This window comes from Suricata suricatta, chromosome 1 (assembly GCF_006229205.1).
Source record: "Suricata suricatta isolate VVHF042 chromosome 1, meerkat_22Aug2017_6uvM2_HiC, whole genome shotgun sequence".
In the NCBI taxonomy this organism is placed as follows: Eukaryota; Metazoa; Chordata; class Mammalia; order Carnivora; family Herpestidae; genus Suricata; species Suricata suricatta.
This window is the reverse complement of record NC_043700.1, coordinates 929,256-940,924: the sequence shown is the minus strand read 5'-3', so window position 1 is coordinate 940,924 and position 11,669 is coordinate 929,256. Positions and strand designations below refer to the sequence as shown.

At 54.0% G+C, this 11,669-nt stretch overlaps 1 protein-coding gene across 6 annotated transcripts in view; it reads left to right on the top strand.

Annotated features, from left to right (window-relative positions):
• Positions 1–11,669, top strand: part of FBXO25 (F-box protein 25) — a 58,736-nt gene that overhangs the window by 32,117 nt on the left and 14,950 nt on the right. For all 6 annotated transcript variants that reach the window (XM_029933382.1, XM_029933372.1, XM_029933378.1 and 3 more), the window contains exons 3-5: positions 2,583–2,686; positions 3,543–3,592; positions 5,870–5,962. In XM_029933382.1, the coding sequence (XP_029789242.1) occupies positions 2,583–2,686; positions 3,543–3,592; positions 5,870–5,962 (247 nt within the window). The remainder of the gene's footprint in view (positions 1–2,582; positions 2,687–3,542; positions 3,593–5,869; positions 5,963–11,669) is intronic.

The window sequence follows — 11,669 nt, the reverse complement described above, 5'->3', positions numbered from 1 at the left end:
CGGATAGATCTGCAGTGCAGATGGGGGGAAGATGGTGAGTCAGAAGGTGCAGGGAGTCAGCGACAGGTGCAGTTCCAGATGGGCTTCTGGGTTGGACACACGGAGTTGTCCAGGCGATGGGAGCAGCAGTGTGCACACTAGGGTGTACCAGGTCCCCCCCCCCCCGCCCCCACCTCCCGCCATATCCCTTGCTGGTGGGAGCTCGTCCCTGAAGACCCCAGTTACAGTGGGACGGGTATCATTCTGACAGGTTTGCTCCAGAAATCATGTGCAGCTGGGGTTTACAGTGAATAACGGAGGCGGTAAGGGGGCAGAGAAGTAGGTGGGGAGAGGGTGGAAGTGTGGTGGCCTGGTGTTCCCGAGGCAGTGCCGCCGTCCCCATGTCCCCGCCACTCCTCCTGAAGGACAGAGGCTGGGACCCTAGTAAATGACTCCCCAGCCCAGCCGGCGCACTCTGCTTTCTGATTGTGGGCTCCATAGCCCTGTGTCCCTCAGAGACTCAGAATCACTCGGGCTCTGTCCTCTTCTGACCAGCCTCCTTCCCCTAGTACGATGCCCTCAGGACCCACCCATGTCCCAGGGTGTGCCAGGATTTCCTTCTGCTTCAGGCCGGACAATGCTGCGCTGTGTGTGCGGACCATATTTTGTTTTCTTGTCCGTCCGCTTGTGCACAGACACAAGGTGGTGTCCCCTTCCAGCCGCCGTGAGTGTGGGCATCCAGACTGTCCCGGAGACACTGCTCTCACATCGTGCAGACCCTACCCTGCAGTGGAACAGCTGTCCGTCCCGTGGTTCTGTGCTTAGTCCTTGAGGAATCGCTGCAAATAGTGTTTTCTAAAGAGGTTGCCCTTTTTCATTCCCAGCAGCACAGGGGGCTCTGATCTCTCTGTGTCCGTGTCAACACTTGTTGTTTTCTGGATGTTTTATAGTAGCCGTTCTATGAGTGTGAGACGTGGCGGGGTGGTGCTGTGTCCAGGCAGGTCCCCGGGGCCTGAGCCGCACAGCCAGCGTGTGTCACTAGGGTGGGGAGCCCCAGGGGCCCCGGTCCGCTGTCACTGCTCACGCAGCCGGTCCTGCCCTGGCGCCCACAGAGGAAGTGGGACTGTGCCTCCCCACAGGTGGGGGGGGTCTGGGACCACCCTCTGGGGCAGAACCTGGGGTGCCACGCAGGCCTGCCTCCTCGGCTCCCCGTGTGCTGCCTCGGCCCCCCTCCTGCCGCCTCTGTCGTTCCTGGGACACGTTGTAGATGACAGTGGCTGTCTGCTTCTCCTTGGTGTGGTTCAGACTGTAGGTGAGAAAAGCTAGGCCGTTCAGCTTTGAAAGCTTCTGTTCGGGTCCAAATCGACGACAGCCAACCGCTGTGAGATCGAAGGTGAGACTCGAGGACCAGCCAGCCTCCGCGAGTTGGTGGTGTTCACGCCTGCACCAAACGGGAAGCGTTTACACGTTTTTGTAAACACACCTGTGCTTGTCTGGATGCTTTACAAGCGTCGTCCCCGAGGTTTCAGTCTGCTTGGACTGCGATGAACAGTCGCCTTGGCACTTGCAGCCGGCTGGCGGGGGGGCCTCGGGCGGCCTCCCTGTCCGCCCGCCGCGGGCCTCGGCCCCTCCCTGACCGCAGACCGAGGCCCCCCGGCGCCAGAATGCTGAAGTGGCAGCTGTGTGCGTCTTTACCTCTGAGGAGGCGGGCTGCTTCTTGTGTCATTTTTTGTAGCTAGAAGTTATCTTTTTAAAGAAAACGTGTTCAGGTTGTTAGGTTCCTGCTTTAAATTTTGTTTCCATGTTTTAGCCAAAAAGAAAGGAAAACCTGGGACAGCTTTTAATTACATCTAACTCAAGCGTTATTTGGTTGGTGCTCACTGAGAAAATGCTCTTGTGCAGTCGTGGTTCTGGTTGAGTCTTCGGACGTGTAAGAACACACAGGCCGAGTGTGCGTCCTCACCACGGGGCCAGGGAGTGGCAGATCACGCCTCAGTGCTGGGCCTTGTGTGCCCATTTCCGTTTCTCCAGAGTGCTACAGGGTTTTGATGATCTGTGTTGTCGTAACGTGCTCTGAAGTCTGAGACTCCCTCGGTTGGGCAAGGGAGAGTCTGGAACATGTCCAGCCCTTCCTGTAGCACATTTTCAAAATAACCAGGATAAATCTCAGATTTCTCAAATCTAAAAATATATGAGGCATTAGCCTCGTGATTTCAAGCCTTGATGTGCTGCTTTAGAAGTTACTTTGTTGGGGTGCCTGGGTGGTTTAGTCGGTTGAGTGTTCGCTTTGGCTCAGATCATGATCTCACAGTTTGAGTTTGAGCCCCACGTTGGGTTCTGTACTGACAGCTCGGGGCTTGGAGCCTGTTTGGGATTCTGTGTCTCCCTCTCTCTCTCTGCCCCTTCGCCACTCATGCTCGGTCTCTGTCTCTCAAAATAAACATTAAAAAAATTAACAAAAATTACCATCCTTTCAGAATTTAACATGATTTTTATTTTGGTCTCCTGAATTGCAAACCAATATTATCTTTTTTTTTTAAATAAAAGAAAAGTCAAATGAAGATATCCCTGTAAAAGTATCTAATAAAATGTCTTTATTTCAGTATCTTAAATAGTGACGATGAAGAAATATTCAGTAATGAAGAGCAGGAATACACATCCAAAAAGAGGAAAAAGGATCATTTTAGAAATGATACAAATACTCAATGTAAGATAACTTTTCTTAACAATTTTATGATCTTTTGTATACTGTACCGATATACTGAATTGTCCTGACAACCTGCCTTACGGAACGAGGGGTAATATGTGAATGACCGCTGTGTCCAGTGTTGCGCACTGACTTATCATCAGACTGGTCCCGGCTTAGCCACTGTAGGAAGACCTGCAAAATCAGAAGGGAGCCGAGCCCCCAGCAGTTCGTGCGTCCGACTCGGTTCTCCGGCTCGGTTCTCCAGCTCGCTCCGGAGCCAGGAGACCAGACTGCAGGCGTATGGAGTGTGGACCTGCGCGCAGGAGACCCTGGGCAGAGCTGGGTTAGGAACCCCTGGATGTGTGTAGCCTGGTGGCGGGGGTCGGTGAGCCTGGTTGGCAGTAGCTCGCCTCCGTGGCAGCACAGCGGGGGGCATGAGAGCAGTTTGGGGGTGATCAGGCTGCTGACCAAGATCGCGTCTTACAGGAGCAGCGTCACTGTGGTCCTTGAAGTTTGGGGATTTGAGGTCTGTGAAAAGCAATAGAAGAAGTATTTTTATTAGGATACATAAGAATAATCACATTTTTATAATCCTTTACATTTTGATATTACTGCTATTAACATGCTAGTTTTCTTCTAAGTTACTGAAACTTGGTGCTGTCTTAAATCATGTTTCATGTGAAGGTGTTTCGGCACCTCTTACACCAATGTTAGGAAACAGTAGTTCTGTTTACATTTAACCAAGTGAAAGCGTTTCTTATCTCTGTGATGAGTCATATAATTTTGTTAGCATGTATGACTGTTGAAGTTCCTTAAAATCCTTCCTTTTGAATGATTTGCCAGGTTTTAAAAACAAAGTTAATTTGTATTCTAGGTTTTTATCGTGAGAAATGGATCTATGTTCATAAAGAAAGCACCAGAGAAGTAAGTATTCTGTTATAAATAAGAGTATGTTTGGCGTTGTTTCTGTTGAATATGTAATGTCCTGTTTAAATAAATGATTTCTTTTGCAGTATGAAATCTGGGATTCTTATTCTAGTAAGTGAAAATGTAGAGTCTTTGAAGCTGTGATTCGTGTGTGCATGTGTGAACACGTGTGTGCGTGCCTGTGCACATGCAGCACGTTGTACTTAGTGCCAGTACAAATCTGAGCCAGCGGAAGGGCTGTTTCAGAACAAGCATGGAGCTTCAGACAGTCTGACATTTCTCCCCATGACTCCCCAGAGGCCATGGAATGAGACCCCGTGGAGCTGGTGGGGGTGCCCTTGCTCTCGTGGGCGGGGCTGGTGCCAGCCGTGGGGCCCCGCCCCCGTGTCCAGTGCCAGCCGGCCGCTGTGCTGGAGCATGAGACGCGGGAGCGGGCTCAGCCCGCCCCTCTGTCTAGTTGGTGGCTTTTCCGTGAGCCGCGAACAGTTGACTTCAGCTCTGCCTCCGTTTTCTCGGTTTCGTGTCCAGGGAAGCCTCCTTTCTTCTGCGTGCTCAGACCCTGCAGCCGCCCTGTCCTGGCGCCGTGGGGAGGACAATGTAGGGAGCAGGTGTGCAGCATAAACTAAGTTAAATGTTCCAGAGGTGGTGGCAGTGGATGTCCTGAAACTAGCCCAGCTCCCTAGAGCCTCCCAGGTTGGCTTCTTAAAAGGCAGCCTGGACCTATCGGGGGCTGCTTCGTACTGTCGCACGTGGTCTGAGACAGCCCTCAGCTCACGCCCCCTCTAAGTGAGACACCATCCGAGGAGGAGCCTGTGGCAGAATCTGACCAGCTGGAGCTTCTGAAAGACTGTTTAGTACTTTGCTCTGCGTTACCACACTGAGTGCAGAACACAGATCCGTTCAGGGTAGCACAGACAACAGGGGACTTTATTGTGAGTGTAGAGGTGTCGCCTGGACCCTTGGGCCGGGGACACAGCCAGTCTCGGAGGCCGTGGGGTCACGACTGAGAGCGGCGTACATCTGGACGTTCAGTACCCGCTGCTCCTCGCCGAGGCCAGCTGTGGCCGCCCCACAGCCTGTTTGTGGCTCCAGGTGTGGTTCTGGCCCCCGCACGGGTGGGCGGGCTCACGTGGTCCAAACCTGGGTTCTGCAGTCTGTGACTCAGGTTTGATTCCCCAACTAGAAGAGGTGTTGTGACATGGTGGCTACCTGAGGGAGTCTGTGTCCACACAGGCATTTGGAACTGTGTTGATTGAGAAGAGAAAGGAATTAACGTGAAAGGATCAGCAGTGATTGATTCCAGAGTATGGTCTATAATTACTCTGTGCACAGCTCCCAGGAAAATACTGTGCATTAGCAGATACTCATTAATAACAAGTATTGTCTGTGACTGGGCTGTTCTTGGGATTCGGGCCCAAAACCAAACCCTCCTTCCCAGGGCATCTTTTGTCAGATGCTGCTCTGCCAGCCCCGTCCCAGCTCCCGTCAGGATGAGAGGGAGAGCATGTCACCTCGTGTTCTAGGGTTAGCAGCAGCTCAGCTAACCCCACACTGTGAACCGGAAAGCTCTCTACTCTCAAGGACTTCAGATACAGAAGACCGAGTAGAACTGACTCCTGAAGCCAGGGCGCGAGTCTGTACAGACGGTGGAGCGCAGGGTGCATTGTGAGGACAGACGGCTGGGCCACATGGCCGTGCTTCTGGTGCTGAAAACCGGTTCTGCGTTTCACCTGTTTCCTTGGACTTCGGGCCGTGTGGGTCTGATGACCAGCTCCTGGGGCTCGGTGCCAGGTGTCCCCTGCCCCCACCTGAAAACGCACATAGTCCCCTCAGCCCTGGGCCTTGTCCTTGGTCCTGCATGGCCCCTGGAGCCGCGGGGCCCAGGGTTCCTGCGGAGGGATTGGGCGCCTCCGCACGGGCACCTGGAGCGTGAGGTCCTCCCCCGGCCCGGCACACGTGGGTGCCTCACGAGACACGTCGCGTCGTGACTTCCCTCCCGCACGCGTCCCAGCAGGAGCCGTCAGCAAGCTGTTTAATCTGTCTCTGTGTCAACGGTGTTGTGAAGATGGCGGTGCGTCGTGTCTTGATCGTAAACGATGTCCATTTAGCAGTGCTGTTTCAGTCCGTGTTCGTCTGAATACGGAGTAGATCATAAAAACAAGTGCTCTTTGCCGAAATAAAAAAAAATTGCACCGCGTCATTCACATTAACTGTCAGTGGATTTTGATTAAGTGACTAATCATGGATTTCAGCCCTTCTGTGTCTGTCTTCCAGAGGCACGGCTACTGTACTTTGGGCGAGGCCTTTAACCGTTTAGACTTCTCCAGTGCCGTTCAGGATATTCGGAGGTTCAATTACGTGGTCAAGGTAAGGCTTTTTCAGAGGCGACTTCGATGACACTTGATGGCCTGGGTTTTGAGGTGACAGATGTACAGTCTCTAAGCGCTTCCGGCAGCGGTGCAGATGACAGCAAAGAGCTCGGGGAGTGTTGAGGGGAAAACAGAAATACTGGGGGCTTGGGGTGCCCCATGTCCCACACGCTTTCCTCCACGGCCGGCCTGCATTGCGGGTTCACTGGCCACACGCACGGGCTGGTCTGCTCTGCGGGGTCATTGCAGGCAGAGGGCAGAGGGAAGAGCAGGTCTTTTGTGAGACTCTGACCTGATGAGGTCACGTGCATTTTGTCCTTGGTGTTTGTCACGGGCGTGAGCTCTGCTTCCCAGCGGCAGCGCGCTGGTGGGAGAAGGGGGTCACCAGAGTCGGTCTCCACGGAGCCCCCCAGGTGTCCCCCCATGGTGCTCTCTTAAAGTTCAGAGCCTGTCGAGCTGTTTTGTCCTAGCCATTCTTAACCACCCCCCAGAGGGCATCCCCGTGGTGGGTGGAGGAAATCGGTGGCAGCCAGGCGGGGACGGGGGCAGCCAAGGGCTCCTCGTGGTCCACCTCAGACGTCTCCCAGGCCGGGTGCTGTGACGGGGGAGGATCCGTGGACTGCGGCCAGATGCCTTCACGTCCACTGTTTGACCCCTCATGATGTGTTTTGTCTGTATGCCACACTCTCCTCTGCTCAGGAACCTTTCTTCACATGTCTTTCATCTTTCTGAAAATGAAAATACCTACTTTAGCCGCATTCTAAACAAGAACACCGGTGACATTTTGAATTTCCTCCCTAACACGTAAAGGAATGGACACATATAAAACTAGAACGTGCTGTGTCCACTGCCGACTGCAGTGCTGCCCACGGAAGTACTGGGCGTGTCCTTGTCGCCCCCCAGGGGTGGTGTCACAGGGGCCTGGTGACTGGGGAGGTGTTCCAGGGGGCCCCCAGGGGCCATGCTCCCGCCCCTCATGGCCTTCCCGCTCCGTCATTGCCCAGCCAGAATCCTCGCCCCCTCCCTTGCCCCCCACCCTGTCCACCTTCCGCTAAAAGGGAAGGCACGGAACCGGCCCTCGGCGATGCTATACATCTGCACATGCGCCCGAGACCTGCGATGGGGTCCGCTGCCCGCCCTCCCGCACCCTCTCTGCCCACGCTGGCTCTCCTGCCCTCTCCCAGTTGCAGTCGGGGGCTTCACCCCTGGATTTACTTGGGACCCCCACCCCCCCAACCCGAACCCCACCAGCTCCACTCTGCTAGCTGCCACCTTCTCTGCAGGGGTGCAAGGCCTCCGCATGCTTCGGCGGGAGGCACTTGTTGCCCAGCGGGACGTGTGCGGTCCAGGGAGGGGCTCACAGAGCTCAGGGCTGAGTGTGTCCCAGAGAGGGGGTCGCCAGGGGTGTGTACCCCCGGGAGGGGCCTGCAGGGTACATGTGTCCCAGAGAGGGGTTCGAGGGGTGCATGTGCCCCCGGGAGGGGCTTGCAGGGCTCGGGGCTCCAGGCTCCGTGACCTGCACCGAAGCGGTCAGCTTTGTCCGCAGGAGCCACCGCTTGGTATTTCTGTGCCGTAAATGCTTGTAGCAACGCGCCTACGGCAGCAGCCAAGAGGACTCCCCTGGAGTCTCATAAGGTGATCTCCTGTGGTTAACGCCGCGCGCCCAGCCTGTTAGCGTGCTTAGAATAAACCAGATGTGAAATGCTTCCTGGTTTCCGTAGGTTTCCAGGGGCATTCAGTGATGTTTTCCTTGAGAATTTGTAGGAAAGGAATGGAGAGTATGTACTTCTCAGTATTCCATGAGGTCCCTTTGTTCCCCGAAAATTAGCAGTTTTAAACTGAGACTAGGGAGTGAATGTTTATTACATGTGTTCCAAATAAAAGATAGTTTTGTGTTCGATTACAGAAAGCACATTGGAGTGAGGGCATGGCCTTCGTTTTCACCTTGGCAGGAATGAAAATTCAGTATCTTCTAAAAACAAATTCAGGCCAACTTGTCCCTTCCACAGTCCGTAGGTAACGGGAAGGCCATTCTTGGGATTATCTGTTAAGAAATGTTTGGAATATTTTCACGTCTAGATAACTTTAATAATTTTTCAAAATTTCAGTCTGATTTTTAGGGAATGAGTGTTGTTTTTCCTGAGCTTCATTCACTCAGCTTTGTGAAGAAGAGAAAATTAACTTGAGGTGCTGTGTTCCTCCAACACCTGAAGCTGGCAGGGAACGGGGTGGGGGGGGGGCTGAGCTGAGCGTGGCTTCTGCGCCTGCGTGCTGATGGGGACCCCCCCCCTCGGGGGGGCCTGTGAGCGGGCAGCAGCTGCGTGCCGTGGGGCTTTGGGCGCGTGGGGTCGGCCCCTCCTCCTGTGCCAGGGCAGCTCTTGGATTTCGTGTCCACGCAGCTGGGGGGGGGGGCGGGGACAGCACTTCCCGCTCTGGGCTGGGAGCTGGGTGCAGGGGGGACAGCACTTCCCGCTCTGGGCTGGGGCCCGCACCCGCACCCGGCGCTCCGCCTCCCGCCCCGTCCCCGTTTGCATACCCGAGAAACCAGGGTCCTTGTCACCACTGTCCGCTCGCTTGCCGTTTGCCGTGAGGGCACTGCCATATGTTAGTGCCGGGCTGATTGGTCATCGGTGACGTCAGACTGCTCTTAAATGCCGGCTCCAAGCTACAAACACCTTCTTGTTTAGTAGTTTGTGAAGACTGACCTGGCCTGTTACTAAACAGGCGTAGCATAGTTTATTAAGCTATTAAATTTACTCTCTCCCAGAAAATCAGTGCAAACTGAAATATTTTCACTTGCTAGTAATTTTTCTCTCATTAAGTGACTATTCACAGCTATTTCATAATGTGGCCTGAGAAATTCCCTTATTGATGAAGAAATAAACACAAGTCAGGACTCAGCTTACGTCTGACCCTGGTGAGTGAACAGTTCTTAACACCTGGTCCCCAATCCAGCTCACTTTTCAATTATCCCCTTTGTAAATCATGTGTAAGTAAATGCATTTTTAGTCAGTTTTAGGAGCTTTCATTGATCAAGGCTTAGATTTGGTGGAATTTTGAGAATTCTACTTAATACAATTAAGCACACACTTGAAAACCCACGAAACCAGCATTTCAGAGACTCTGGTAAATCAGTCTCCATCCACATTCTGCCGTAAACACTGTGCTTTCGGTGATTCGGCCACATTTCGGGACCAGTTCAGGGATGCTGGTCCCGCCCTCCTGGTCAGCGTCTGTCTCCTGAGCTGGCAGCCTAGTGTCCCCGTTAAGTCAGTGCTTCCGAGCCCCTGAACCCCAGTCATCACCACCTAGGTCCCCACCTGGAGCCCCAGGAGCGTGGGGACTCGGTCTGCTTTGCTCACTGCAGTGTCCCCAACACCCAAAGTGTTGCCCCAAAGGTCAGTGAGGGCTGAACTGGGGTTCCGAGCTGCTGGTGCCACGGTAAATCCAGACATGGGGGCGGTGAGTGCAAGGCCATTCCTTCCTTGCTGGAAGGTTAGGTTAGGGGTCTGGGGGTCAGGGCTGTACCCAGCCCTGTCGCAGTGGGAGGGCAGCAGGCCGTGCTGGCCCCCGGGACAGAGGGGGGCTTCTGCTTGCAGGAGGCGCCCAGCATCCGGAGACATGGGGACGCACAGGAAGGCCGTGTGTGTTCCGCAGAGTCTGAACGCAGCACCGTGCAGCAGCTGAAATTTGGAAGTGCTACATGTCCTACGCTTCCTAAAGTAGAGACTTTTTGGGGGGAACCTTCAAGGGTGTAAAAGTTTATGCCTCAGTTTGGCTCATGTGGAGAACGTGTCTGATGAACTTCATCCTCTGCCCATGGGGCCTTGCTACCATCTCGGATCCATTACTCGCTCTCCTTGCTGATACGTGGTGACTCTTTAATCTGATATTCCTTATTGAATAGGCTTTTAAAAAATGTTTATTTTTGAGAGAGAGAGACAGAACATGAGTGGGGGAGGGTCAGAGAGAGAGGGAGACACAGAATCTGAAGCAGCTCCAGGCTCCGAGCTGTCAGCACAGAGCCCCATATAGGGACAAGCAGTGACTGTGACCTGAGCCGAAGTCAGCCGTTTAACCGACTGAGCCCCCAGGCGCCCCGTCCGATAGGCTTTGTCATTAGAAAATCGTTCATGCTCTTGAAGGAAGCTGAACACGAGCACCGAGTAGTGTGAGGTCTCAGTCCCTTTCCCGATTCCTGCTGGTGCCCCCCTCCCCGCCCCCGCCCTGGCCGTTGTCCACCTCTGCCCCTCTGGCGTATTCGCCAAGGACACTTCTCTTTTATAAACAAACGTGCATAGAACCTTAAACCTAGGCAGGGCCCTGCCACGCACTCACCTGTCTGTGACTTCACTGTCACCCACTGAAAACACATCGTGGGGTGTGGCCAGACCAGTGTTGTCCTTCCTGCGCCATGTGTCTTCCCAGACTCCTCTCTGGCCTTCTGATGGTGTAATGGCTGATTCTTCTTTTTCATTTCCCTGTAAACCGGTAGCTGGGAAACATCTTCTTTATGGCCTGTTTGGTTTACTTGAACCCTATTTAAAACCCTTCATAGGAACATCCATTCTTCCCTGCAGGGGTAAATTTCGTCTTCCAGCTTGCATTAGTCTGCGATTCGCGGCGGAATGAGGCCGTGTGGCCAGCTTAGGAAAGTGCTCCCTCGGTCGTCTGTCAGAATCCAGCGATATTAGTACAGGGTCTGTGTACTGTATTCTTTATGGTTTTACGAAACTTGAGCACAGCCTCTGTGGTTTAATTACAGAGATGCTTATTGAGCGATATCGTTACCGGATATCTAACATCCACGGTCAGGGTTAGACGGCTGCTTGGGGAGCAGGTGTGGCTGCTCGTTCTCTGGCACTGTTCGCAGCCTTGCATCTAACACAGCCAGGCGTCTGCTCCTGCTGGGGTCCCGTGAGAGTTTATTAATCTCTTGGTCACACTAAGGGACTAGCAAATACTAAGTGGGTATGTTTATACATGGCTAACAAGTGGACTCGTCAGGCTGGTCACTGAGAAGGGTCATGGGGGAGTCATGCCCAGACAAGATGGTATCGCATGGAGCAGGTGTCGGTTAAGCAGCGGTTCACTAAGGAGGGGGTTTTCCAAAAGCACGTACAGTGGTCGAGTGACTTGACCGGGGGATACAGTGAGTCGGGATCGTGTGGCTGTGGCCCCCGAGGTGAGATGTGTGAATGCCCGCTGGGTCTGGACACCCACATAGGAGGTGAAGAGTTCTGGAGTTTTGCTTCAGTCCTCTACTGGTGGGCTGAAGAAAATCTTTTGACTATTTCACATTACTGTTGTATTAGAATTAGCAGAATTATCATGTTTTTCTAGGAAACATTTCTAGTGAATCTACAGGGTTGGATAGGGACCCCTAAAAGTCTATGTCCACATGGAACCTCAAAATGAGAGGCCAGGGTGAGGTGCGGAGGGGGCCTTCCTCTCGGGGCCCCAGAAGCTGGGGTGAGGTGGGGAGGGGCCAGGCTGGGGAGAGCCCCGTGGAAGGCGGGGTGAGGCAAGGAGAGGCAGCCGCAGTCAGGCAAGCCAGGCTCTGGGGCCAGGCGAGCCGCAGGGCTCGGGCTCGAACCTCTGGGGCTGAGGGAATGACCGTCCGTCCGCGGCTCCCGGCACCCCGCACCGGCGCTCTGCTGCAGCAGCGGCGGGAGCTCCTGCGCTGCGCGGCTGCCAGGCGCCCC